Consider the following 27,607-nt stretch of genomic DNA (forward strand, 5'->3'; position numbering starts at 1 on the left):
ATTTTTGCTGTATCGCGTAGCTGTAGAGCACCACTGTTGATTAGTGAAAGCAAGCCAAAAGCAAGATACCTAAAAAGCAAAGAGTATCACTGCCTAAATAATGTCACCTTTTCCAGCCAGGAGCAGTGTATCCAGAGTAAGACCCAAACTTCAACTGCTCTTTCAACTAGCCACTGTTCTCCTGTATAAGCATACTGTTCTAGAGAGGAGGCTCTTGTTTTCTCACCGACGTTCCACAGTGTCATGCTGCCTACATACCAGATGTTTTCTGTTCTTGCATGAGATTCTGCGTGATAACCATTAAAGAAGGTGAAATGCTTGGTGGGTGTCATCAGCAGAGAATCTTGTGATACCACAAAAACTTTAGCAGACAGACAGTACCAGGAATTTAAAATTACAAAATATCTGAAGAAGTTAATTCTCTTTTAGTGTAGTGGCTATATTCAAATTAGTAAATTTTATTTGGTAATCTCACATAAAATTTCTTTCCCATAAAGACATTATTGGACGGAAACGATAAAGTTTTAGGTTGGAAGGACAGCCTTTTCACGTCTGAGGGGTTTGTCTATGTCTGCTCTGCAGCTGAGTGCGGATAGTTGGTGAAGTTCTCCATCTGCTGGTGCGTGGTGGTGAATGCATTCTGCAGGTAGGGCTGGAAGGGGTATTCCTGTTTTTCAAACGGAGCTGCAGCATTAGTCTCAAAGTATTCAGTTCTTGCATTTACTTTTTTAGTTAAAATTATTCCCAAACATTTCTCAAAACAATAACGAACCTTTTTAGGGTGATTCTGTTGCAAAATCTCTTGCTTTAGTCACTGTAGGACTTGCTATGTATCACTTGGTTCAGTAGTTGATTGAGCTTTTAGGTGTGATGCAAATGCAGACAAGAAGGGCTGGAATACATTTGTAAATTTTTTAATTATTTTTTTTATTTTTTTTTTTTTTTACTTAAAATTCTCCCTCAAGTTCCATACTTCTGTCTAAACTGCCCTTCATTTTTTTTCAGAATTAGAAGAGACGTTCTTACGCAATTAAGCATACACAGGCCTACTGTCTGCTGTGGAACACTAGGATGTCAAGTGTGAAAATTGTGTTGCAGTGATCCCCAGAGTGTAAAACTGGGAATTGACTTCATTCTGATAACTGAAATGAGCTTGTGCATCTGGATTGTGTTTGTGAGTTCCTGACTCACAAATTTGCACAAATAGGCATGTACAAAACAGGAATTTGCTTAATCGCCTTAGAGTGTTCTCGGATAAAAGATTGTGTTCGTATTTTTAAAAAAGTGCTTGGTGAAATATGCTTGTTTGAAGAGGCAGGGGGAATTTATTTCAAAGGTGATACTTATCAATGCGTACTTGTGTACTTGTGTTTTTTCTTTTTTAACAAAGTTACCTGGAGCATGCATCAGGCTCATGATGGGCTTTTCTTTGGCTATCTAAACTGACTTTGTAATTAATGTTAAAAATTGTCTCAGTATGGGTACTCTATTTATCTAGAAGTGGTGGATTAAACTTCTTTCTTTTCCTTTCTTCAAGTCTTCTGTTGCTATTTTACTGATAATTCATGCAACATTAGGATTTTAACATCTGGATTTTAGGTGTTTAGTGATTAATAATGTAGTAACTGCAGATAAAATACGGTTCTGAAGGAATAACTTTGAAGTGAATATGCTGTGTGGAATTCATGAAACTTGCTCTTAAGCGCCAGCAAGTTCTTGAAAACTTGTAGGTACTTAAGGAATTCATACTCTCCTAGTGAATACTGCAAGCAAGAGGAGCTCAAGTGTGCAGAGGGATTTCCTGTGCTGAACCCAGAACAGAGTAATGTGGGTTTGTGTCTGCACTGGTATTCTAGTTCAACTCAGAATTGAACACCTGAGAAGCATTTCCGGGACATCACTACTCACCTGGCTTTGCTTCCCAGTGAGGGTTGATTTCGGAGCATATAAATCCAGTTCCTTTCAAATGTAGCTAAGTTGATACATGCTCCCACGTGCTATTGGACACTTAGTTCTCAGAATGGGACTACAGCTAGTCCAAAGGTAGTTGCTGTTTCCCCCAGATATATGTAATACATGTGGTTCTTAGCTCTGTAGTATTTTCAGTGTCTGTGTAAACACTTAGGCTGCATTACCAGTGCTAATGTAGGTAGCCTGTGTGGACAGAATAAAACCAAGCTGAAAAATGTTGGATTGAAGGGCAGAATTTTGATTAAATACTATCTGTCCTGACTTTTAGTAGTTCTGCTTTGTAAAATGATCCAATACTAATAATATTTCATCAACTTCTAAGAGTTGTTGGTTTGTTTCTCTTTTGAAACTCAAGTTATGTAAACATATCTTTTCCAGGATTCATTTGTGATGTGCTTCTGAAAGAAGAACTGAGAATCCGTTACGTACTTCCACTTTTGGGAAAACTCTTCTCCTAATGTATTTTGCAAACTAATTGAATTATCATAGAAATTCGGCATGGGTGGAGCTGTGAGTGCTGGAGAAGACAACGATGACTTAATTGATAACTTGAAAGAAGCTCAGTACATTCGCACTGAGAGTGTGGAGCAAGCCTTCAGAGCAATTGATCGTGGCGATTATTATCTGGAAGGACACAGGGACAATGCTTATAAAGACCTGGCCTGGAAGCATGGAAATATACACTTGTCAGCACCCTGCATTTATTCTGAAGTCATGGAAGCGCTGAAGCTTCAGCCTGGATTGTCATTTTTAAATCTGGGTAGTGGAACCGGATACTTGAGTACAATGGTGGGATTAATACTAGGTAACTTCAACCTTTTAATACGCTGTTCCTCCACTATACAGGGTTATACAGGTCCTTTAAAACTTCACTTTCTCTTCTTTAAAAATGACAGTACTGCACCTAGGACTAGATGTTTGAGATGTGTTGTTAAGATACTGTATGTTATCTACAGGCTGTTTGCTGACACTGTTGTTCAGTGATAATTCATGGAGTGTTTCGGAAGACATTATCTGTTCCTGTTTGCCTTTCTGTAGTCTAAAATTCTTATTTGAGTGGAAAGTGTCCTTTTGTTTAAAAGGAAAAGGCATAAAGGAACAATTTGAGAAGTATATTTAAAATACAAAGCATATTTACCAATAAATAGGTTTTTTTTACAAATTAATTTCGTTACATGAAATAACTTCATTTATTTTAGTATGTAGTTTTGATATGTGTAAATTTATTGACTGTGTTACATGGAGTTTTCATATTTCCTTAGTTGCAGAAACTGTTGACGGGTACTACAGAAGTTTTTACATCTCTATTTATATACACAGCTGAGGTGTGAAGAGTTGGTTTGTTAATTTTCAGTTAGTTACTTTCTGTCATCTGTTCTTATTTTTAAAGAGTAGAAATTATTCCTAGTAGTATATCACAGAAGTGATTTGTTGGCATCTCCAGCAGTGTCTTTTGTTCAGTTAATACCGATCAGTTCGAGATTCCACTGTTTACTTGTGTAAACAGGAATTGTATTTATTCCTAGGTAAAAATAAATGAATAAAAACTGTTCTATTAGTGCTTTTTTGCCCTTTTCAAGATTACTTGTGTTTAGGAGTAATTACTTCTAATTAGATTGTAAGATTCTAAGTTCAGCAGTCTATTCCATTATTAAAATAATTAGTAAATACTGCTGCTTTTTTTTTTCTCTAAAGTCTTTGCTCAGGGTAGCAAGTAATGGTATTAATTTATTTCTTTGTCATGTGGAAAGCTTTATTAGTGCATTATTCTTTCTTAGCTATGATGTTTAAAAAAGAAAAAGTGCCTTACATATTGCAGTTGTACCTGTGTAATAATCTGACAACTTTTGAGTGGCTCTTGGTTACTATTGACTGCTTCTTGGTTTGACCTCCTTATCAAGCAGAATTCCTGTCCTTCAGAATATTCTATGCAGAGTTGAAGAAATTAAACAGGAAAAGACTTGTCTTCTGCAGAGGGTGAGATTGGCTGACAGCCTTTGAGGAGCACAGTTATGCTGCAGACATTCCCACACAGCCAGCTCAGGTGCCTTTACTTCTCTAGCAGTGCAGAGGAGCCTGGAGCAAGCGGCTGCTCAGCTACTTGCAGAAGTAGACTTCCCATGTTTCTGTAGTGCTGTACCTAGTCTTCGAAGTCTACTTGGTATTATAATGTGGTTTGAGTGCTAGGGTGAGACATGGAAGGTATAAAGACTATTTGTGTGCCTTTATTTTCTTATCCTACTGCATTTGATAAAATTACTAGTTTCATATAATCATTTTAGTGTAAGTTTTAAACCAGGGAACAGCTGTTTTGACAAAAAAAAAAAAAACAACCACACACAAAAAAAGCAGATGAAATTTTCTGACAAACTATAGGTATTTTTAAAAGTTCATGTTTTCTTAAACCAATTTCAGTGTATGCTGCAATTAGTAACAGAACCATGTGGGTTTTGACAGTAGTTGGGTATCTTTCAATTTGACAACATAGTAGTATTTCTGCCACATTGGCACTGTCAGAATGACTAGATTAAATTAGCAAATAATTCAAAGCTGGTAAACAGTAAGTATAGCAACATACTAAAAAACCTCCTCCACTCCATTAAGATTAAATTAACTGTTGCTGGTATTGTAAAAATGGAAATCTGGTTCTGACTAGATGGTAGAGTTTTTAGCTTGTTATGCTGAAAGAAGCCAGTTGACAAAAGACAGTAGCAGAGAAGTTGGTTTCACACTTTAAGACTAGTTGACCCTTTACTTAATGTACAGCTGTATTTTTTTTCCTGATAAGAGAGAACATGTTTATTGTATTTCTGTTCAAATTACAAATACTATGGTGTATCATTATGTGGTGTCTTGTATTCATCGATTTAATTCTGAGCTGTTGGAGCAACTGACATTTACAGGTTTTTAGTTCTTTGTTTTTCAAAATTGAGTCTTGAAAAGAATGTATATGTGAATTTTGGGATGGATGATGTTGTTTCATTTTTTAAATTAATTTTAAATTAATGGCAATAATTTTTAATTAAAGTGCTTTGGATGCTGGTGCCTGCTCTAAAACTAACCACTGCTTAGAAACTTCATAGGCTTTTACTATGCAAGTAAATAATTAAACAGCTAGGAAATAATCATGTATCTTAATGCTTTTCTGAATGTGTTAGATAATAAACTAAATTTACAGTAGCTGTGAGTGTCAACAGGAGGTACTTGTTTTCGCAAGTTCTAAGAATATTTCTTGGATGATCTCTTGCCTGCCAACAAAGCTTTTATAAGCACTGTCTATGGTAACCTAGTGGATTGGTTTTATTTCACCTAGTAGAAAATGTACTATGCTATGTTAAGAATTGCAGTTATTCATCAGCTTAGTGACATACAATATTTTCTTTCTTGCAGTAAAATGAAAGCTTTCTCAGTAACCCTAAGTCTGTTTTATTAGTGTGTGTCCTAGAAAAGACAAATTGAATTTTGATTGGAGTAACATCTTTGAGCTAAATATTTAGGAAAGCTTTAAAATGCTGTAGAGGCTATAAATAGAAGGTTTGTCTCATCTTACTAATGTTTACTTTCTCTTCTTCCCTTTTCCAATTCTGTGCTCCAGTGACTAAAGTCCCTGGGCTACTTGTGCATGTTAAATATAGAATCCCCACAGCAAACGTGACTATCTGATTCAGTTTCCTTCTGATGTGGCTAATCCTCATAATACTGTCATCATTTTTTTTTGTTTCTGAAAAAATAGCATTAACTATTGGCATGCTAATTGATTTGGAAATATACTTGGATCAGTTGTAGGAAAACAGTGTTACAGTTGTGATGAGTGAACATCATGTAGTAAATTTCAGTGTTCTAGATGGAAATTAATTGTATAAGTAAACAGGGAGCACACTTCTGATTTCGGAACCTACAAAATAGAAGAGCAAATGTGGCTAAGAGTTATAATACCCAGTCTCCCAAATTGTCAAAAGATGTGAATTTTGATATCATAAAGCTTCAAAATCTGAAGACACAAATGCAGACTAAATTATAATTTGAAAATGCTGTATTCTGACTAAAACTGTTGAAAGTTTCTCAGACTTTTCCCCTGCGTATTTATGAAGAAAATTCATTCTATAGAATTGTTTTACCACAGTTATGTCCCTGTTTTGTCATTGATCTTTGGCCTTTTACCTTCCTCGTAAGCTTTGGTAATTCAGATGCAAAAACTAACTGTCTGGTGGTGTTTGGAAGCTCGTGTGTTTTACGTGATGTTAGTACTTTCACAGATGAAAGGTATAATACTGTTCTATTCAGTCATGCTGTGCTTAAAGGGAAAAAAAACAAAACAAAACCGACAAGCCAAACCAACAGAAAATACCCTGCTGTTTTTATTTACAGGACCTTTTGGGATAAATCATGGAATAGAGCTTCATTCAGATGTGGTAGAATATGCCAAGGAAAAGCTGGAGAGCTTCATAAAATACAGTGATAGTTTTGATAAGTAAGTATCTAATTTGTCTAGTTCACTTTGCAGCGATGTTTTTGATTGTAAACTGAATGTATCATTACTTGAGTTTAGGGAGGGGAGAATAGCATCACACCACCAAAACATAAAGCTTCCAGTTTGTGGCACTAGTTGATGAGGTAAGTGCTTAAGACAGCACTCTAGAAGTGTGGGAGCATTTCTGCTGTGTAATAATTAACAAAACCGGTATGTACAAATTGGCATGTGTATGTATATGCATGTACATGCATATGTATATACATACTTAAGAGAATGATGTAGTACATCGGTGTCTTTGCATGTATAGAGTTATTTGTATCTATATGGGGTTTTATTATATAATTGTACATCATCTTTTGGTAAAGAATTAACTTTTTCTAACCTGTAACTGTTGATGTAGACCTGAGTGAATTTATCTGATTTGTCTTCATGTTTATTACCTGAAAAGATGGAGTTATAGGCATTAATTTATTCTCATACACAGCTCATTTTTACTGCTGTACTTCTGTGTTACTAGGCTTTGAACCTTATTTGTTCTACTTAACAATTTTTTGTTATTAGTTTGAAGCTGGCCAGTAAGAATCTGGATCTTGGGCCTCTCTGAAAGGAAAAGCAAGAGCTGTTCTCTGTAAAGACTTTTTTCCCCTTACAGGCGATAAGTTCTCCAACAGTGGTTATAATGTGGCTTCTGAAAATGAAAAGCTTTTGCACTGTAGTAGCCTAAGAATTGCGTGTTGTACGCCTTCTCTCCTCCTCAGCAGGCAGCAGAGACAATTCTTTCTATGCCTTTACCTCTGATGTGCTTTATGAGCTGCTGCACTCTTGGTTATGTTGGCTGGAGCTCCATCTGCTTTTTCCATACCCCGAACTTTGGGAGCTGTGGTCTGACCACAGGCCTTACTCTTTAAGCTCCTGAGTAACAGAAAATTATCATCCTGTTGTTATCTGTATCTGAATTAAATTCTGTGCTTACGGTACTGAGTAGGTGATTTTAGTACTGTTTCTAAAATAAAATTATGTAAGAGAAAATATGTATGTTTCATTACTGCTACTTTAATTTTTATAAAAGCACTTGTTAGATGAATTTAATACATAACAGAAGCTAGAATAAATAAAAATTACTTCAGTAAGGAGCTTTATGATGTACTTCATCTAATCCATCTTTAAAAAAAGTGTGTGAAATGTGGTTACTTATGATCATTAATAATATTGCAGTAGTGGCTCTTTTAAGTTAGATCTGTTTGCTAGCTGATCAGTTCCTGTACTCCTACATTCCTGTAAGTTGGTCTACAAGACATACAAAAAGATGGTTTTGATTGAAATGTCTTTCCAATCTGGTGATACGTTTATGTGCAGACATGGAAATTGAGTGAAGGGATAGCAAGGAAATGTTACTATTGTTTAAGCAAAATCTGATTAGGATGTTTCTGAAAATGAGTATCAGAGCACTGGGGTTGCTAAACTTGGCAGAAGTGATGTATATGAGTTGCATGTATATGGTGTTTGAAGAATTGATCATACACAGTAAATGATCTAAATACTCTTAAAGGACAGGTGGTGTATTTTACTCTGATTTAGCAAATATCAGCCCTGGGGACTGTTATAAATGCTGTGTGCTTTTTGCAGTGATAGTTAAATTGATCTTTAGTTTTACAGCGCTATTCCAATGAGGAGGAGAAGTCAGCAGGTTGGTTAATATGATCTAAGCTTCATTTGTATGTTACATCTTGGTATATGCTGTTTAACAGTTCACCATTTCCTTACAGGAGCGAAATATTAAGCAATGGCTACAGAAGCATCCCCCTCACCAGCCTAACAAAAATTATACTTCTGTGAATGTGCTTTTTGATACAAATCCACTCGGTAGGAGCTGCACTACAGCTGATGTGATACTGATTGGCTGGTTGAATTTTGCGGTTTGGAGGGATTTGTAACTTGTCTGCACAGCTGATTCTAACTGCTTTCATTGTAAATACTGTATTTTAATGTAGCTAATGAAGATGATGTGTGGGTTTTTCTGTGGTGGGGTCTTTGCATATTCTAATATAAGCAAATTTATACATCATGTCTTCACTTTTAATCTGCCTCTCAAAGTAATGTGCTCAGGGTCAGTACGTCTGATTTAGATTCTTGTTTCAGTAACTTTTTCCTGCATCTTCATTTATGAGTAAAAAATATTTATCCAAAACTGTGTCAACTGTGGCATCTGAACTTAACTGCTGGTTTGGTCAGCTTAGTATTTGGACAAAAGATCACTGAAGTTAAAGGGAGTGTTGTGTCTGTCTGCTGTTGAATTCTGGTGTATACCTAGCAGGTGTCTTTACTGTTTGAAAATAGATTTTATGTGGCTGACTGGTATGAATGAAGTTAATTGTCTAAAATGATGTGTGTGTGTGATGGGAGAAGAATGTCTTAAACTTGCCAGCAGCTTCTAATGAGGCATGTGGGGGGACAGAAGGAGCATAGACCACGTTCAGTTTTCCTGGCAGTTAAGGAAGTTATGTGGATGGGGAATTGTGTAAAACTTTGCATTGCCACTTCCCAGCACTCTTTGTTCAGTATATGATGTTCTTCAGTCTGGTCTGAATACTCTCAGCCATCTTCTTTTGAAACGTTAAACAACGTGTTTAATCTTATGGGTACATACATATGGGTGAGCTTCAACCTAAATAAATGTTTTGAATCTTTGTAGTGTTCCTTTGCTTGGTGCACTAGGCCATTGGCTTTGCATCTGACTTTTGCGTGGAGCTGGGTCATAATGGTTTTAAGTGGGTTTTCGCCTGATGAATTCGCCTGAAATATTACTTTGATGCCATTTTTACTGGGGAATGATCCAGTGCTTTGTGGTATAATGACTTTTTTCTTGATTCCGGTAAGAATATTGTTGGAATGTAATTAAAACTTTTTTTTTTTCTTATGATTGGGGTAGGTGCTTGACCAAAGACTGGAAGCAGTGTAAAAATTGCATGTCCAGAAGGATTTGAGGCTCTCTGTGCTTAAAAGGAGGGTTGTCTACCTCTGGAAACGGGACTTCTCTCAGTTTTGGCCTCTTGACCTGTTCATTGAAGGAAAGGCTTTTCAGATACCTGTTTCAGAAAATGATTCCAGTAATCACTTGTATCTGTATCCATATCCCACCAATCTATAAAAATAGTTTTCCTCTAAATGGAGGTGGAGTTGTTCATTCTAAGAGGTAAAATGCTGTCTTGGTTTGCTTGACAACATATGTTTGCCAGTAGAAGCAAAGGAGGAGTTCCATTTGAAAGTATTGTCATGGTTGAGGTGAAAAGATTTTAGGTGTAGACTAAAGAAAGTTGTCCGAGTCTGAAATATGTGTAAGGCTCTCTTCTTAAAACCGTCAGGGAGTGCATGCTGACTAAGGGGGAAAAAAAAAATCATTCCTTAAGAAGGCATTATCTGAAACACATATGTGCAAGTACCAGGCCCCGCTTCACCTGTTTATTGAAGGGGAATGTGTTGTCTTTTCTGCTCCCAGTCAACTTCTAGACCTAGAATATCCAGCTTGGAGAGAGAGCCACAGGGCAAGGCTAGGTTGCCCATCTTCTAGCACCCTATCAAAAACCAAACCTGGGTAAGCTGGTGAAGTCTCTGCTGTGAAAGAAAATCAACCCTTCTCAGGATCAAAAGAAACCACTTCAATGGTAAGTGACAAGAACCCTAGTACTACTTCCGGGATAACTGTTACGGGTAAAACTTCTTCCTGAAGTCCTGTAGTAGATTGTGTTGGCATTGAAAAACGGTATGCTTAATATTCCAACAGAATATTTATTTGTCTTCATTGAAATTCAGGCCTCCTAGTAGGACTTTGAAGGCTCACTTTCTTTTCGTTAAAGCAGATTTGAAATGGAAAGTTGGAAAGTTCCTTCTATACACATAAAGAAAATAAAGCTCCTTCCTTCCTGTGCAGCTGGTTAATCATTGCAGTGGAAGTCTAAGCAGGCAAATCAAACTGTCTCAGAGTTCACCAATGACTTTCGAATTTTAAATCTTACTGATAACTTAGTCTCAGTTTCAAATAGTGTAACTAATTTTTTTTTTTACTGGTGAATGAATTCTTGCTGAGGTTTAGTCTTAACTGGAACAACACAGGGACTGAAAGAATGCCAGTGGGATTCTTCAATGCCAGAGATAATGTTAAACAAAAAGGAAAGGAAGATAAACTTCTGGAATATTCCTTCTTTAATTTGGACATATTAGAAGTAATATTTCTAGTCCTACACCTTGTAAACCAGAATGCCCAAAAAAATGACAATTTAATCTACTCTTACCTAGGAAGGAACTAAACCTGCATTTTTAAAGCATTTGATAGTTGCAGAAATACATATTTTTGCCCCCTCAGAACCATAAATAAAATGTCTTTTAGAAATAAGTAACATTATTGTGGAGACTGCCTTTCATTGGAAATCTGTTACTGAAACAAGTTTTGGTAGTAGTACAAGCATCTGTTAGATTAAAGCAAGTGAAGACAACGCTTGATGCTTGTTCCTGTAAAATCTGTTTCTCAAAAAAAAATGACAATTTTGACCTATAAAAAAACATTGCATCAGTAAAAGAAGAAAGGAAATACTCCTCTGTTTATGTAAACAGATAAGTTATTTGAGTCTTCTATCCATGGATATATTAGGGCTCTGACAGTAAACTGAAATGACAGAAATTTTTTTCTTGTACCCATATTCCTATATACTTTAAAAAGTATTCCTTCAGTACAATTCTTCATTTTGCTGCTATAGTAGCAAAAAATGAAGTTTACAAATTTAAACCAGTGTTGAGGGGAGAGTGAGATAAATCTTAAAAGCCAGTGTTTCAGTTTTTCTTAAGAAAGAAAAAGTAATGTGTTTGTTTCACTTGAGTGAAAGTGATGACTATCAGAAATTATAAAAAGGGTGAGGTTATATAACAGGAAAGCAATTTTATTCATAAGAACAATATAATAGAAGGCAATTTTATTTAAAAATGAAGATGACACGTACAACCAAAGTACAGGTACAGGTTTCTTACTGCCTGGAAGCTGAGAAGAATGTTAGAAGCAAAATTACTAAATAGGAATTCAACCGGCATCACTTTAGTGCTGGTAAAAATAATATTATTGTAATTAGATACAGGTGACTTAAAAGTTGTCATTGTAGGCTTTGTTTTGTTTTGACAGATTGAATGTTTTTGTTTTAATTTATTCTAGAATTTGTAGTTTAGATGCGGAAGTTCTCACAAAGAACAATACTAATAGGTAAAATGTGACTTTTCCACAAAATGTGCCAGCAATCCCTGAATATGCATTTGAATGTGAATCAAAGACTGGTTCAAAGATGTTGAAAAAAATGCTTGAGTACAACTGAATGGATAATGGAGAGGAAAAAAGAACTTTCCATCTTGCCGTGCTGTTGTCCCACTTAATAGGGAAAAACAGTCTTTAGAAATTGTGTTCCCCTATTAGCTGATGCAGGTTTTAAGTTTCTTGGATAGTGATTTAATCTTAAATAGACATCACTGGCAGGATATAACATGGGAAGTATTTATCACGAAACAAATGGGAAAACCTTTTCTTGCAATATATAAGTACAACTTTCAAATCTGATTGATACACTAGTTCTGAAGCATTTGCTGTCAAGTAAAAGGAGAAAGTGTAACAAAGCATAGAAATTGGAAAGCGTTTCATTATTCTGTTCCATCTTCTTGTGGCATCTTGTATTGCACAAAGCTGTGTATTGACCTTTGTATGTGGTTCTCAAAGAAGATAAGTTTTCTGTCTGTTTAAAACCTGAAATATTGGCTAAATTACCTGAACCACTTCTTCACTGTTTCTTTCAGTAAATGCATCAGTACTTAATTAGGTTCTAATTTTACTTGGGAGTAAAATTACCAATTTATTAGATTCTCTGTCTGACAGAGGCGCTGAGAGGCTTGTCTTTTTAATGCAAATGGACAAAGGAGTCAGAATTTTCTAGATTAAATTATGAGTGGTTTTTCAGTCCTTATCTTAAAATAACTACAGGAAGCAGTAATTTTTCAGCTGCTGTAGCTGTGTTTTAGAAAGATAGGCCAGTGATTTGTAGGTGAAAAGAGTAAGAAACTTACAGACTGATCTGCTAGTTTTATTTTCTCTCCCTTATTCCACTATCTTCAGGAGTCCTTTTGTATCAGATATTGGTCAGCAGTATATTAGAATTAGAAGAGCAATATATTAAGACAAAAGTAATTGTTACTTCTTTGTCACAGTAGCATAAATAGTTTAATGTTCTATTATAAGTTTTCAGAGGCTACACATTTGCAAATTAATTTCAGTGTCTAGTTATTAATGTATTTGGTTTAAGGGAAGTTTCATGTAAAGCTAATTTTATTAGTTCTTACTTTGGATTTATTATGCTATTTTGGAATATCTATTAAAACCTGTTTTGTTTTGTTTTCTTTTTTTCTCCATGATTTTTTGTGAAGTTTGTGTTGCAGTGCTTTCAAATTCTTTGTTCCAATGTAGTACCAATGTGTTAACTTGCTAAGCTTTTCTTACACATCATTAAAGAGTAGTCCTTTGTGCCTGAATTTAGATACATGAATCTCTTACTAGAGGGAATGACTTGGAGCAGCTTGGTGGTACTGAATGAGGTTTCAGACCTTTTTGGAAGGTTTGAGTTGACTGACTGAAGGAGTGTGGATGGGAAAACAGAATGTTTTCATATTCTGATATTTGCATTTTATATTCATGTTTCAGTATGAATTCATGAATAGGCTTTCTGTTAAGGGCTGTAAGCAGCAAGCTGAGATAAAAGTGTGTTTAGTAAACATGGGGATAGGCAGAAGAGTACTGTTAGGTGATATTCTGGTCTGAATGTAGTGGTTCAGAGGTGTAAATGTAGTTGGACTGATGCTGGTTTTTAAGAACTAATTTTTTTCCCAGCAAAAGAGAGACAGAAGTTGTTTAAGTGGTTCCTCAATACTGTACTTTTTAAAGCATCTTGTAACATCTTACTGTTTCCTTCAGATGTGGGCCTGTGGATGTTGAAAATTGGTTTTCCTTTAAACTATTTGATTTTTTTTTTTTTTTTTTCCCTTCAGTTGACCTTGTTCCTTTTTAAAGAATCAGGTATGTATTTGCACCTAGTTTCATCTTGGAGAGACATCAGGATAAAATCCTGCATTCATGAAGGTTGTATAGGTAGAATTGCTTAGCCCAAGAAGCATCCTGTACATCTTCAGAGTTGGAAGTAATTTAAGGGTCCATTCTCTGGGTGGGTATTACTGTAGGAGCAACAAATTAACCCCCCTTTAAAACAACCCTTGCTGTTAGGGTAGATTATTTTACTGTTCTCTCTAATGAATGTCTTGCTATCACACAAGTATTAGATTGGTGGATATGGATACAAGAGCAACAAGCTTTTTAATCTTAATTCTTCGTCTGTGTGCTTTCTTTTAAATGGATGTTCATTTTATACCAGAGTGTAATGCTTCATTTTATTGACATCTGTGGGGAATCTTACTTAAAAGATCATGGGCAGTATATCTATGACTTGATAATTTTTGTAAGTTGCTGCAGCAGACAGAAATGCTCTTAAAATTCTACAGACTTTTTTTTTTTATTTTTTACATTTAGTTGGAATAAAAATACCATGGCTGTTTTGAGGATGAAGTTGAAATGTTTGAGGGACAGATTACAAAAATGCAAAAGATGGAAGGGACAGAATCAGGTCAACAGATGTTCTGTGCGCTTGAAACTGCTTGATTACCTTGGACCATTTCTAAACATGATCTGTGTGTGCTTATATTTATCCTGTGACAAGTGCTCATTTAAACAAAAGTGCTCATTTTCGGTTGCTATGTTCTGTTGGCAGTTGGTTCTCTCACAACCAAGATACCAGGTTCAGCTGAAGAACCTAATGTGATTAGAAGTTCTCCACATCATTCCAGCACTTAATTATTGCTTATGTTTGGTATCGTATGAAGTAAAGAGTTTTTTCACGTTACCTTTAAAGTATGCAAAGACACCCTCTCCATTTGGTGGAGATAAACAAATGGTAAAGAACACTTGGCATTTCTTAGTTCAGTTTCAACTCGGTAACAAAAAAAAAAGAAATAAAATTGTGATATATTGTCTCATCTTGATAGCTTATGTGATTGTCAATACTGCATGTTAAAGCAATAAGCCGTTTGTTTTCAGCAGTTTTATTAATCTAATAAAAGATAGCACTGTGCAACACAGAAGGAAATCGAATATCTGAAGTGTTCTGATATCCCGAAGGCAATAGGAGTAAAATCAACTTGTTTGGTATAGTGACAAGTAGGATTAAAAGAATTTGGGTTTGATTAGGGCAAGTTCCATAGTAAAACAATGTGCTTGATAGGACTTTTCATACTGTAAGACTAACAGGCTTGTGATGCTGCTGGCAGGCATTCTTCGAATTGCTTACTCCCTTGTATTTGCAGTATCTTTGTATTTAAGTTTTAGATAATTTCCTGATCAAATGATGGAGTCTTTTTTTATATTTGAGTAAAGCTGAAATTAACTTTGCTTATTTTGAAAATTATTTGGGCAAGTTAGTAGAAAAAACATTCTCAAAATTACACTTTAGTCTCTGTTAGAAGGTTGCCACAAATTACTGGATTAGATGAATTTATCAGCTCTATCTAATTCAGATGCATATCTTTATAATTGTGGAATCAGTTGAAAATTCAAGGAGTGAGGAAAGAGATTTGTGGCCTCACTGGTGAGGTGTACATTACAGGGGAGTGTGGAGGAGTAAGGTTCGCGGTTGTACGACTTAATTAGGGTTGAAAAGCCCGTAATACTCTACCAACTATGATCTCTGTATGCCTTTATTGCTGGTATTTTGTCACTGCTCATACTATAACATGTGAAGCAGTTGGTTTTGTGGGAAACATGAACGAAGAGGGTTGGCTTTTGAATGAACTTACTGCTATGACCAGAGGCAGTGAATGACCTTTTACTCCCATTTCTTTTAGCTAGCTTTACTGGACAACACGAAAGCTACATAGGGCAGTTACTGAATTGCGTATGTTTGAGTGGGCAGCTAGCATACAGTGCAGCCATACCTGTTACCACTGTATGGCCAGGTGAGCTGAGGACACCCCCTTATTTTTTAATCTGCCATGGACTAAAGAGATGTCTTCAGGAATTATATATACTCCAGCCCATGCAGTGTTTAGGTTTGCTGTGGGAAATGAGTCTTTTGTTGAAACTTCAGCTGTTGACAAGTTGGGTTGAAATTAGCTGAAGCTATTTGGGAGGGGTGTTTTTTTGAAGTAAATGGACTAATAAATAGCCAGCTGTTTGGGTCATAAGCCTTGTGTCTCCAAAGAACTACTGAAAATGGGAGCACAATCCAGCCAATTTGTTTCCATAGGCAAAGTTGTTGTGTAGTGTATAACCCATCTCATTCTTACAGGTGTAATACAGAAATTGCTTCTGTGCCGCCTTTTGCCCTTCAAGCCATTGTGGTTGCAAGCTGTGGAGCTAAATGAGAAATTACCTTCAGCTTTTACAATGTTTGTAAAGACCACTGTGGATTTTCATCCGCAGCTTGTGTATAGAGTATTTTGTGTCTGGGGAATATTTTGTGGGGTTTTGTTTTATTTTGTATTTTTGATTCCTTGGGGAAGTTTGGTGTTCCTGCTTGTTTTAAGAGGGTGTGAAACCACTGGCTTCAAGACCTTTAGGGTAGTTTTTACTAGAGGAAGAAGTTAGGAGTATCTGGTGATGTGTGCCATCTTTTAGAGGAGCAGTCTGAGAAGATCAGAAGTAGTTGTGAAAGTTTCCCAGTTAGGCAGGCAGGTTGTCTTAATTTTTCTACAACTATCCAGAGACGGTCTCTAGATTTAAAACTGCATTTTAGAAAAGTACCATGTTCTCTCTCTCCTTGCCTCCCACCCTCTCTGTCTTGTATTTTTGAAGCCCACAGAGGTACTTTACTCAAACTTTAAATTGATGTGGTGATGCTTGACTTTTAAACTGCAGGCAACCTGAAATTAAAGCTGTAGCATGAACTGCCTGATTGACCTTCACTGAATGTAGAAAGCCACATGATAGTGCAAGTGCTTATGAAATGAGATTGCTTCTTTAGCACAGTCATCAGTGCCTTCAGTTTCAATTTCTTCACAGCGTTTAACCTTGGCTAATGTATTTCTAGGCCTTTCTGTGTTAATCTGAAATTGCTTCAGCCACAGTTCAGGCTGGGCTAACTGCCCAGATGCGTGCAACAGAGCAGTCATTCCCCACTTCCCTCCCTGCACCTGCTTCGTTTTTCCTCTTTAATCTGTTTGTAGCTTTCAGTTTTTCCTCTGGATTTAGAAAAGCAAATGGCATTACGGACTGATGGCCACATATAACACGACTGCTATGCAGTAGTTGGTAAAGGATTCTCGTGTCTGTCTCTGAATAAAGTATTGTATTGTTTTCAGAGTCAAGCATCCTGGAGTCTCGGGGAAAAAATATAGCTCCAGCAAAAACTTCAGTTTAATAGAATTCAGATTTGTTAATGGCAGTGTTGGAGAATGGAAAGTCAGCCAAGCCTTACAGTCAGCATTCGTAAGCAATGATAGCTGCCAAGTTTTGCTGTAACTGAAGAAATAGTTTTGAATGTTACCAGGTGGTGTCCTGGGATTTGCCTAGCAGTGGCAAATAAAACGGCTCTTTTCTGATGACAGCTGGAAAGTCAGCATTGTAAAATACAATGGCAACATATATTTGAAGAAGTTTTTAGAAATCATTCCTTCTGGATGAAGTTTGAGATGCGCTGGATTTTAATACTGCTGGATGAAATTTATCAGCTATTTTGTGCAACATCAAGGTGTTGGCTTATACTATTTTTTTTTTTTTTTTCCCCTCCAAAGAAAGCCATAAATCCCTTCTATAAGTAACTCTGTAACCTCTCTTCTTAATTTTAAAGTGGGGAAAACGTAAAGTTCCTCACTGAAGGAAATATGTGGCAAAAAGGTAAATTACTTTCATTTGGATGTCACAGCTGAAGCAGTAAGGTGCTGCAGAGATTTGAAAGATGTCAAAAGTATCAGTGTAATGGAGATTATATGCAGCTTTGGCACTAATTGTGTGCTATACAACGTTCCTTTGGTATTTTTTATGCAGTGACAGAGTGTACTTTCAGTCCTTTCAACTTCTGTATAAATTTAGGTCCACTTAAAAGCAGTTTGGGTAACTTTAATTTGCTGATGAAAATTAGAATAGATGCTTCTGAGATCATTAATATTTTCTTTATCTGTTTTATTTTTTTCTCCTTGCTTTACGGGCTTTCAAAAAAAAAGGCGGGGATATTGAACTTTCAGTATTTATTCAACAGCCTTGGGTATTGCACGTTGTTGATGAATGTACTGTTGTAAAGACTTTTACTGTATGGCTTGTCAGGTTCTGTTAGACAAACATATTTGCAGGTAGGAAGTCTGGTGATGGATGCTTTGAGGCCTTTTCTGTTTTTCATAATATATAACTGCTTAAGAGTTTTTCTTCGGTCCCTGATGTGGCAGAAAAAAAAAGGTTATTTTCAAAGTAATATTGCCTTAATACACACTTTTAAAAGTATGTATGCTAATCTTTCTTTATTACATAAAGGAAAATATGAAAGATATTTTTCTGTCTTTATCTGGACTGGCTTTTCTTAAAGATCGTAATTTGAAATTTGTCCCGTCTTCGTTTTTTTTTCTTTTTTTTTTCTTCCCCTTAGGTTTGAATTCTGTGAACCTGCCTTTGTGGTTGGTAATTGTTTGGAAATAGCCTCAGACAGTCATCAGTATGACCGGATTTACTGTGGAGCTGGAGTCCAGAAAGACCATGAAAACTACATGAAAATTTTATTGAAAGTTGGAGGCATTTTAGTAATGCCTATAGAAGATCAGGTGACTTAGTGACAATTTCCCTTTTTATCTTTTAGTATGAAAAATACGTAATTTAAGGAATGCTTTTAAATGTATATTTGACTAAATGTTCAACTAATAACGATTCAGTGTATTTGTTGCAGTTAAGCAGATGCTGGTCTTTTTAATGAAGTCTTGAACTTTTAAACTTGTAGGAAGGCATCAATATCCTGCTTCCAACAAAGTCTGTGGCAGAACTGTCTTCAGTGATACTAGAAGTCCATTCATAGTATTTTCAGTGTATTATACCTGTCCCAGAACTGCTTTGAAATTTCTCTGCTGCAGTTATTTTCAGTCATAACTTCAAAACAAAGAAACCATTCTCTAAACCAAGAGAATTTATTTCTGATAAATATGAAATGGTTGTGAATTGTGGGACATTGTAAGGGGAGGGGAAAAAAAAATGAAAATATGAGATAATTTTCATCAGATTTCAGTGTTGCTTTTCCATGTTAGATTAAATGTTTTTCAGACAGGTATATTACTTTATTAATACTTCACACTTTAATCACCTTCTTAAATCTCAAAAGTCTTCACAAAGGAAAGTTGTTATTCTCCCTGTTTCACTCATAGGGAAACTGAGAAAAAACACATTGTGACTTAAGTTGATGTCCTCCTAAATACAGATAATTACTAAAATTCTTGTTGATAAACATGCTAGTTACTTTTATCCTTCAGAAAGAAATATCATATCATGTATCTGCTTTCTCAAAATAATGTAAAACATAAATAATTTAAACATAGCCTGCATGATTCAATTTCATAATTTTTTATATTGGCCCAAGATACTGTCAGTTGAAGTTGATGGAATCCTCCTTAGAAGTAGTCACAGTTTGAAACCAAATTAAAACTGTGACCATTTCTGTGTTATATACAAGTGGTTAGGGGGTAGAGCATGTAAAGTAGAAGGAGCAGCTGAAGTATCTCGGTTAATCTAGCCTGCATTGAAACAGCTAAGGGAGCGTTTAATTCCTGACCTGGCTTCCTAAAGGGTTGGAGAATTTACCTAGTAGACAGGAATCCAGTTCTCACAGGTGCACATCAGACTGAAAGAAGAATGTTATAGATTATGTATCCTGTAGAGTAGACAGTTTTTCATAATGAAAGTGGTTATACACTACAGCATGTTGCCTAGACAGACTGGGGAATCTCAATCCTAGGAAATCTCTTTTTAACTTAATTGGAAAAGCTTCTGAGTTGCCCAGCCTAACTTCGAAGTTGGTTTTGTTCAAGCAGGAGGTGGGGCTCCAGAGGTTGCTTCCAATTGAAAGTACTCTGTGAACTTTTGGGAAAAATGAGAAAAAACAAAACTTAACCTTAGGCCTTAATTTTCCAGTTGCATCTCTTCCCATTGCCATATTCAGTACTCTGAATGTACTATGTAATATTGCAAGGTATATGAAAGTCCAAGGTATGTGAAATCAAAACTGCCTTCCATAAGGCCTTTATAAATCTGAAGCACGTCAAAATACCAGTGTATTTGAACACCAGTCTGAATAGTATTGAGTACAGCAAAACCGTAACCACTGATTTAATTTATTTCTGTTTTTTGCGCAGCTAACACAAATCTTGAGAACGGGACAGAACACATGGGAAAGTAAAAATATCCTTGCTGTTTCGTTTGCTCCACTAGTGCAACCAAACAGAAATGACAACGGCAAACATGACACCGTGGGACTGCGTAAGTGTCATTTGTGCTCGCTCCTTTTGCAGCTTCCTTTGATGGGTTGCTAAAGTGCCTGCTGGTGGTTGTTCGGAATTGGAGAGGCTGTGCTGTACAGACATAAAGTGAAAGAACAGGAACATACAGCTTAGCAAAGCATATGTTTTTGTGCTTCTGACACAATGTTCTGTGTTGCTAAACAGTTAATATCCTGAATTAAAACTGTAGTGCTTCTAGCTTATTTTTCTAGTCTTCTTTTTCTTACTGGTTCAGGTTTTTTATTTCTAGGGAGGTATAGATAAAATAGCAAACTACTAAGTCTGTCAGGAGTGCTAACTTTCTGATGGTCTCCCAGAGGAAAGTATTTCTTCTCTTTGCACTGAAATGGAAGGAGCAGTCCTAAACTGCAGTTGTGGTATGGTAGTATATTAATAGCTCTGTGCTTGTGTCTGTCTGTAACTGATCTAGTCATTCCTGGCTGTATTTTATTAGTCATTGGGGTTCGCTTTCTAGCTGCAGTGCTTTGAATTGGGTTAGTAAATGCATTTTGAATGCCTCTGAAAGTACATCTGTTGCCAAGATGATAACATGATAAGGGGAGGGGGAAAGAAGTGGCAGATAAAGGTGTAGAATTGAAATTCTCTGTCAGCATAGAAAGGCCTAGTTACAGAATTACACTAAGAGGTTCAGCGGCATGTGGGAACTTAAATAAATCCGAAAACCCAGAAGACAACAGCTTTTTTCTCGTGTTTTGTTCTATTAACATGTAGTCGAAGGGACCTAAATCCCCTGTCCTCTTTGCCTCTTTCTTTCTTGCATGCACATTTTTTAACACAAAACAGATACAAACCCCTCAGGCTATTAATTTTGAGAGAGTATGAGAGCTTGCCAAGGATAGTGCCTTATTGTATTTACCTTTTTTTGTTCAAAGTCAGGAAGATCCTTTCCTTTAATTATTTCTGCAAAAGAATTATGTAATTTTTGTTTTGACACTTGGTTTTTGAGACCTCAGAAGTTATTTCCTGAAATTAATTTGTTAATACGAGGTTATTTCATCCTCCCTCACCCTCTGTTCTTAGCTTTAGATGTAGTCCATGGTAGATAGGCTGTGTCATGATAACAGAGAAATACAGAGGTGGCTTGCCAAACTTTCTGGTCGTGCTATGATTTTATGTGGTCTAGTTCCCTAGAATTCAGAAGAGGATTTTCAAGTGTTCTTTATTACCATTCCTGAATTTTCAGAATGAAAATAGTGCAGATCAGTAGTGTTCAGAATTAGGCTTCAAATTACACTGTAAAATGAAATCTGTTAGGCTTCTTTCCACTGCTCAGGCTGGTCTAGTTGTATCATAGAATAGTATCATGAAGCTTAAAAAAAAAAAAAAGGAGAGGGCGAGTGTAAAAAATAGGGATCTAAAGCTCAGGAAATAAAAATTCTAGGAGGTTTCTCTTTTATATAGTATTGTCTGTTTGTTTCAAATCCAGTATTATCCTTCTGTAAACATCAGTAAACATTATCCTGTAAACTTCAGAAATTGCAGATGTTGCTACTAAGTAAACATTGAGTCTATGCCATACCTCAGACATCCATTGAATAGTTTCTGACATGGATGTAGTGTTATATATAGACTACAGTTATAACTCCCATATGTATATAGAGCTTAGTAAAATATCTGTCAGCCAGTCATTCCCAAAGTAGGATCTTCTTCCCATAGAAAACTACAGAGGTGTTGGTAAAACAACGTAGTTATTGGTTAGGACACAGTTCACTACTACTAGATAATTGGAAATAAGTGGACATTAGGACACTAAACTTTCAAAAATTGCATCCTGTTCTTTGCGTTAAAAATAATAAATAAATCCAGTAAGTGAATGGTTTGATTAATGCTTTTAGGAGACAAACTGAGACAGGTTTGCAGTAAACCGCATCCAGATTCTCATTGTATGTGTAAATAAGTCATCTCAAATCGTTTAACACCAGAGAGGCTGCACAGTGTGGCATGTTGCAAGGACAAACCTTGTCTTTGGGTAGACTGTAAGATATGTGATAAAAGGTCAAGCACCACTAGCACTGGTAAAATAAATGTTCTGCATTTCAAAAAAGTTCTGCACTTCAGCAGGATGTTAACATGATTACACAGCTTGTGCTTTTAACTTAATATAGGAAGTAAACTTGTATTGACCCACAGTGCACTGTATGTATTAAAAATATCTTAATCATGAGTCTAGTACATCCCTGGTAGGTCACAACGGTAGATTTTATTTTATAGAATTTTAATTTTCTTTTTTCCATTTTCTTTAATCATGAGGAGAAAAAATGAAACCTTAGATAAAGGGATAGTTAAATCTTACTATGTTTTTAAACATCAAGCAAGTTTGAGAAAATCACTACTCAAAAAAAAAGTGAGTTGTCTTTCTTGGTCAGTTTGGCTTAAATCCATGAATGTCAGTGGAACTTAAGACTATTTCTGTTACATGAAGTTTTCCCTAGGTATCCTGAGTAGTTGCATATTCAAATGGATTTTGATAACCTGCATAGGAAAGCTTTGTGACTGTCTCACTGTTAAGACTTCTTAACTATCTCTTCTACCTGTCAAACATTTCTCCAATTCAAAATATGCACCAAGTCTGAAGCTTTTTAAAAGAAGATTTTCTTTGTAGCTTGTGTGTGTGCCTGGAATTTCTGAACATAAGTGCAGGAGTTTTAGGCCCTGACTTCCTTTATGTACTACAGATTCTTGGCAGTTACCAGTTAATAGCTTATGATCTGGAATGTGACTGTGAGTGGCTTACTTTGTCTTTAAACCTTTTAGGTTATTAAATTATTATCAAATATTATATAATAATATTTTCTTATTATTATCAAATAGCATATAATAAATAACTAGCACTAAAAATACTGTATTTGTTTTATTTTACTTCACAGGATAAGAAAGCTGAGAGTTTGCTGTTATTAAACATTTTGTGGGACACAGTGTTTCAAAATTTCATTCCATCATCTTTTGAAGGAAATAATTACTTTTCTTTCTTTCTGATTTTATGAAGTCTCTCTTAGACAACTCTGTATATGGGAGCAATGCCTGCTAATCCACTACTTCAACTTTATATGCCTTCTCTTGCGGTTGTCAGTCTGCAATCCTGTCTTGTTTAGCTTGGTATTATAAATGTGTTTTGCATGGTTAGATAGGGCTTTTGTTCGGTTTTGAATTTTGAGTTGGTTTAATATCAAAAAAAGGGGGCTTGGGATTTTTTTTGGGGGTAGGGTGCTGTTTGTTTTTTGGTTTGGGGTGTGGGGTTTTGTGTGGGTTTTTTTATTTCCGTTGGCATGAGCTGAAGTCGGTGTTCATGGTTATAAACATCCTGTCTCAGATATGAGTAACTAGCATGCAACTGAAGTCAATGTATGAAATGACAGATTTTGCTTGAAATACATTGAATGTTTTGGGTTGAGTGTTTTGGTTTTTTTTTTGTTTTTTAAGCTGAAAGCAATACTGGGAGTGTGATTATCCAAACTATTTCTGCACTAGGTTTTTTCTTGCTGTTGGTCCCCATTAATTTTATGCTACTTTGTATAGTAATTAAAATGACAAGAAAGTAAGTTCAAAAGGCTGGTTTTTTTTTGCTTGGTTGTTTTCTTGCTTTTGTTTTCCTTGGAATTAGTCAGCCGCAAATGGTCTAGGGCAGGCATGTGCCAGCCCAGCAATACGTCTTCACCACCACCTGCCTGTCATTGGAAAATATGTGTCTTTGGCTTTTTGTTACCTGCATCTTTTTATTTATTTTTTTTTCTTCAAATCTTCAGTAATTTTGTTCCTTTTCTGCTGCAGAGCTATGGGTGACTTACCTGGTTGGTCAGCTGTAAAGTTGACATGGCCCTCCTTCATAAATTGGATTCAGTAGGAAGTAGGGAAAAGAATAGTGAATAGAAGAGGGAGCAGAAGAAAGGCACTTGCCTACACAAATATGACACAGGGCTAGAAATTGTATCCCATCAGCTGATCTTGAAATAGTGCCAGCAGTAGGTCCCAAGATGTCCCAGGTGCTAAAAGGTGACAGTATTTGTTGTATGCTTTCTTACATTTATGTTAGTAATCTGTTCATGCTCTCTACTTCTCTTGTGTATCTACCAAAAGATCTCTTCATTTCCTGGACTGTGCAACAGCATTTGTCAAGGTGGCTCTTTCTACCTGTGATCATTTGCTTGTACTAAAGTTTGTTACTCTTGAGCTTCAGTCTTAGCTGCAAAGCAGTAATTTTTGTGCTAGAGGGAACTTAGTATAACTTAATTTCTTTTCATTTTTAGCTCCATGTGCTGTTAGGAATCTCCAGGACCTCGCTCGAATATATATCAGACGCACCCTTAGAAACTTCATAAATGAGGAGATGAAAGCCAAGGGTATTGCTCAGAAGGCTCCCCCAAAACGAAAACGCAGGAGATGTCGTAGACGCAGAATTAACACCTATGTGTTTGTTGGTAATCAGCTCATTCCTCAGCCACTAGATAGTGAAGAAGATGAAAGAATGGAAGATGATAACAAAGAGGAGGAGGAAAAAGATCACAGTGAGGCCTTGAAGCCAGAAGAACCTCCTCGAAATCTGTTGAGAGAGAAAATTATGAGTCTACCATTACCTGAATCTTTAAAAGCATACTTGACCTATTACAGAGAGAAATAAATAACTTGGTTTAAGTAGAAATAATGCCTACTGATAGTTCCTTTTATTCTTGAAAATGTAGCATTTATTAAGTAGGTGGACAAATAATTATTAGTCTTTCATCAAGACTGGAGTACAGCGATAAATCGTAACTTGTCTCTATCTTGTCTTTGCTACAAGGAAGACTTGCATTCAACAATAGAATCCCTTTTTAAAAATCTATTTTTCTTTAAATTTTGAAAATGCTGTTTTAACTCTGATAGAAATATATATTCCATTATGCAGCACTAATCAATATTTTGCATGGTAAGTCTTTTTTGATCCCTAACAGATTTGTATTGATAAAAGAATGAGTGAAATTTTATATATGCTAAATAGTTGTTAAACATGTGCATCTGACTTGATGAGCATTTTGTCTGTATTTATTACTATTAGGGGAACATTTTAAACATGCAGACACTTACCCTCTAATGTCCGAATCAGACCCTTTTATTTTACTATGGCTTTGTTGCAATCATTATTACTATGTTGGTATAGATGTATTCCAACAACACAAGTGCAATAAATGTATACAGACACTGAATGAGCTGGCTTTAATGATATATGAAAATACAAGTTCTGAAATGTCAGATGACCCTGCTATTTCTGTGTTTATATCTCTTGCCAAAAGTTCTTGAGGAAAAACTAACAGCTTCTCTCGGAGCCTTAAAGAAACACCGTATTGAATAAGAAGCAAAAAGCAATGCTTACTTCAGCTCTGCTTATACTTAACTCCATTCTACACTTTCAGTATTTCTGACTAGAGGTACCTCCATATTTATGGGGAGTTTAGGACAGAACATTTTGTTTGTTTCTGCAGCTCACAGCATTGAGTCAGAATGTTCGGTAGTACAAGACTGTAATTTAGATTTCAGCCATCTATATTTACTGCTTTTAAGTAGAGGTAGAATTTCAACAAAGTTTAGTTTGTATTGCTTATTGGGATAGCTGTAATAGTAGAAGTTAGAATTTGTTCCGCAAATGCACTTTAGTAACTGAATTTTATACTTAACATGCATCTCCAGGAAGGTAGACTTGTGCTAGCCTTTATTTTGTTTCTGAGCATGGCTCTTAGCACAAAAATATTTATAAATTCATTTGCATCTTTTGGAAACCTAAGAGTAGCAGTGCAACTGTGGGGACCCGCAATAGTGCCGAGTTAAATCCTTCTACGATTTTTCCTCTTCTAGTTGTGATGTTACTTGCAGTTCTCATTTTTAACTTTGTTTGCTTTTACCATCTTAATTTCTTCACTCTGTAGTAACATAACCAATGAGGGAAAACTGTTTATTAAGAACTTGGCATGATACGCATTAAAAGCCACAGTCATTGGAAGCATATGCCTGTTGGACCCAGTGAAAAACATTCCTCTTGAAATATCCTGCACGATACATTTTATAATACCGGTAACAATTTTTTGGTGTAATAAAAATAAACCAAATAATCCTGTCTTTCTAAAACAGTGAATGTTCCTGGTCCAGGTATTTATAACCAGCCAGTATTCGTGTGGTCTAACAGTCCAATATTGACTTCAAAATACATAAGCATTTTGTTGCATCCAAGGAGGAAGATAATACATAATCCCATGATACTTGACTCTTTATGGTGCATTTCATGCTGTAGTCCCTGTTTTTTAAGGTACATCATAGTTTTAGTGGAACTTCATGAAGGCCTGTTGTACCAGCATGTGGAGTTACTTTCCGCAATGTATTTACAGTGTAAGTGAACAAAACTATGAGATATTCTGACTTTATTTTAAAAGTGGAAACATCTAATTAAGAAATAGTTTTCCCAGATAATGATACTAATAGAGTAATTGTGATGCTTCAGCTATAAGAATTGAAGATAATCTTCTTTGAAATGGATTATTTTAGATGGAGTTGAAATAACCTGAAGTTTGAGATGGTTTTTGTCTCTCCTTTTCTTGGAATCGACATCCATAAGCTCAGGAGTATGAGATTACTAAATATTACTTAAGTATTTTAAGGACTTTATACAGGATGCTTTTGGAGAATAAATTGCTGTATTCTGTCATGCCTGTATACTAGGAAAAATGGACAGCGGCTGACTTGTCATGGTTCTTCCGTATGTAAGGTTTTTTTGGAGTCACTGAAAGAGAATGTTCTGTGTTTTATATGTTGATCTATTTTACACTCTTGAATTTATATTTACATAAATAAAAGGTAGAAATGCAAAATGAATTGAAACTTAATTTTTGCCATCTCAGTTGATGATGGGGACGTTGTTGCAATAAAATGGCTTTTTTTTTCGGTTTTGTTTTTTTTTTGTGGTTTCTGCTTGCTTGAATTTCTGTGTTTCTGTGCAAGTACTTTCAGTTACTTGGAAATTCAAATACCAGTTTGTTCATAGTTAGGTCAGTAAGTTTTTAATAAAGGCTATTCTTGAATTTCAGAAATAGAGTAATACACCTTCTTGCTGAATTTCAAATTTCTGCAAAGGTTGGAAGATGACATGTCACTCATGACACAGGAAAAAACACTTTGGGCCCAGCACTGCTTTTGAAGTATGTAGATGGAGAACCCAAAAGCTGCACTTGAGTTTTGTAGTTGGGTTGGGTTTTTTTCCTCTCAAAATACTGAGATTGGTTTTACCCTCAACAGAGCAACTGTCTGGGTCAAAATAAATAAGGAAAACTTTGCGGTAAGAACAATAAGGTTGGTGAGCATCTACCAGGTCATGCTTTCTATTGAAATTACCTCTTCATGCAGCCCTGTTCCATTACCACTAGGAAGAAAAATACAAGGTGGGTAGGCTAGGCTGACTAGCAGTACGTCAGTTGTGGTCACTGTAAGGAAGGATGCAATGAGTTGGAACTTGCAGAGATTTTTACCTTTGGTCTGGAGGAGGACTCAAGACTAGTGCAGTCGTTTCAGAAACCCTGCTTTTTAATCCCA

The 27,607-nt window shown here is 35.9% G+C and overlaps 1 protein-coding gene across 2 annotated transcripts; it reads left to right on the plus strand.

The window, feature by feature from the left end:
- The first annotated feature begins 2,318 nt into the window (after positions 1 to 2,318).
- On the plus strand, positions 2,319 to 26,961 carry PCMTD1 (protein-L-isoaspartate (D-aspartate) O-methyltransferase domain containing 1). Of its 2 annotated transcripts, XM_062633427.1 has the most exons (5): positions 2,319 to 2,776; positions 6,340 to 6,442; positions 18,148 to 18,319; positions 19,895 to 20,018; positions 24,304 to 26,961. In XM_062633427.1, exons 1-5 carry the CDS (start codon positions 2,470 to 2,472, stop codon positions 24,672 to 24,674), a joined length of 1,077 nt encoding a protein of 358 aa, XP_062489411.1. In that variant the 5' UTR covers positions 2,319 to 2,469; the 3' UTR covers positions 24,675 to 26,961. The 2 variants fall into 2 exon arrangements, with proteins under 2 accessions (XP_062489411.1, XP_062489412.1); XM_062633428.1 differs by lacking the exons at positions 2,319 to 2,776; positions 6,340 to 6,442 and adding an exon at positions 9,968 to 10,107.
- Positions 26,962 to 27,607: the final 646 nt, after the last annotated feature.

The sequence above is a fragment of the Pezoporus occidentalis genome, unplaced genomic scaffold (genome assembly GCF_034315485.1).
Source record: "Pezoporus occidentalis ecotype Australia unplaced genomic scaffold, CSIRO_AGI_Poc_V1 ctg4, whole genome shotgun sequence".
Taxonomy (NCBI): Eukaryota; Metazoa; Chordata; class Aves; order Psittaciformes; family Psittacidae; genus Pezoporus; species Pezoporus occidentalis.

Excerpts from the sequence above, each read along its gene's own strand:
- PCMTD1 (XM_062633427.1), top strand. The coding sequence starts at position 2,470 with ATGGGTGGAGCTGTGAGTGCTGGAGAAGACAACGATGACTTAATTGAT. Across the intron at positions 2,777-6,339 it reads AATGGTGGGATTAATACTAG|GACCTTTTGGGATAAATCAT; the intron begins GTAACTTCAACC and ends TTTTATTTACAG. Across the intron at positions 18,320-19,894 it reads TAATGCCTATAGAAGATCAG|CTAACACAAATCTTGAGAAC; the intron begins GTGACTTAGTGA and ends TTTTTTGCGCAG.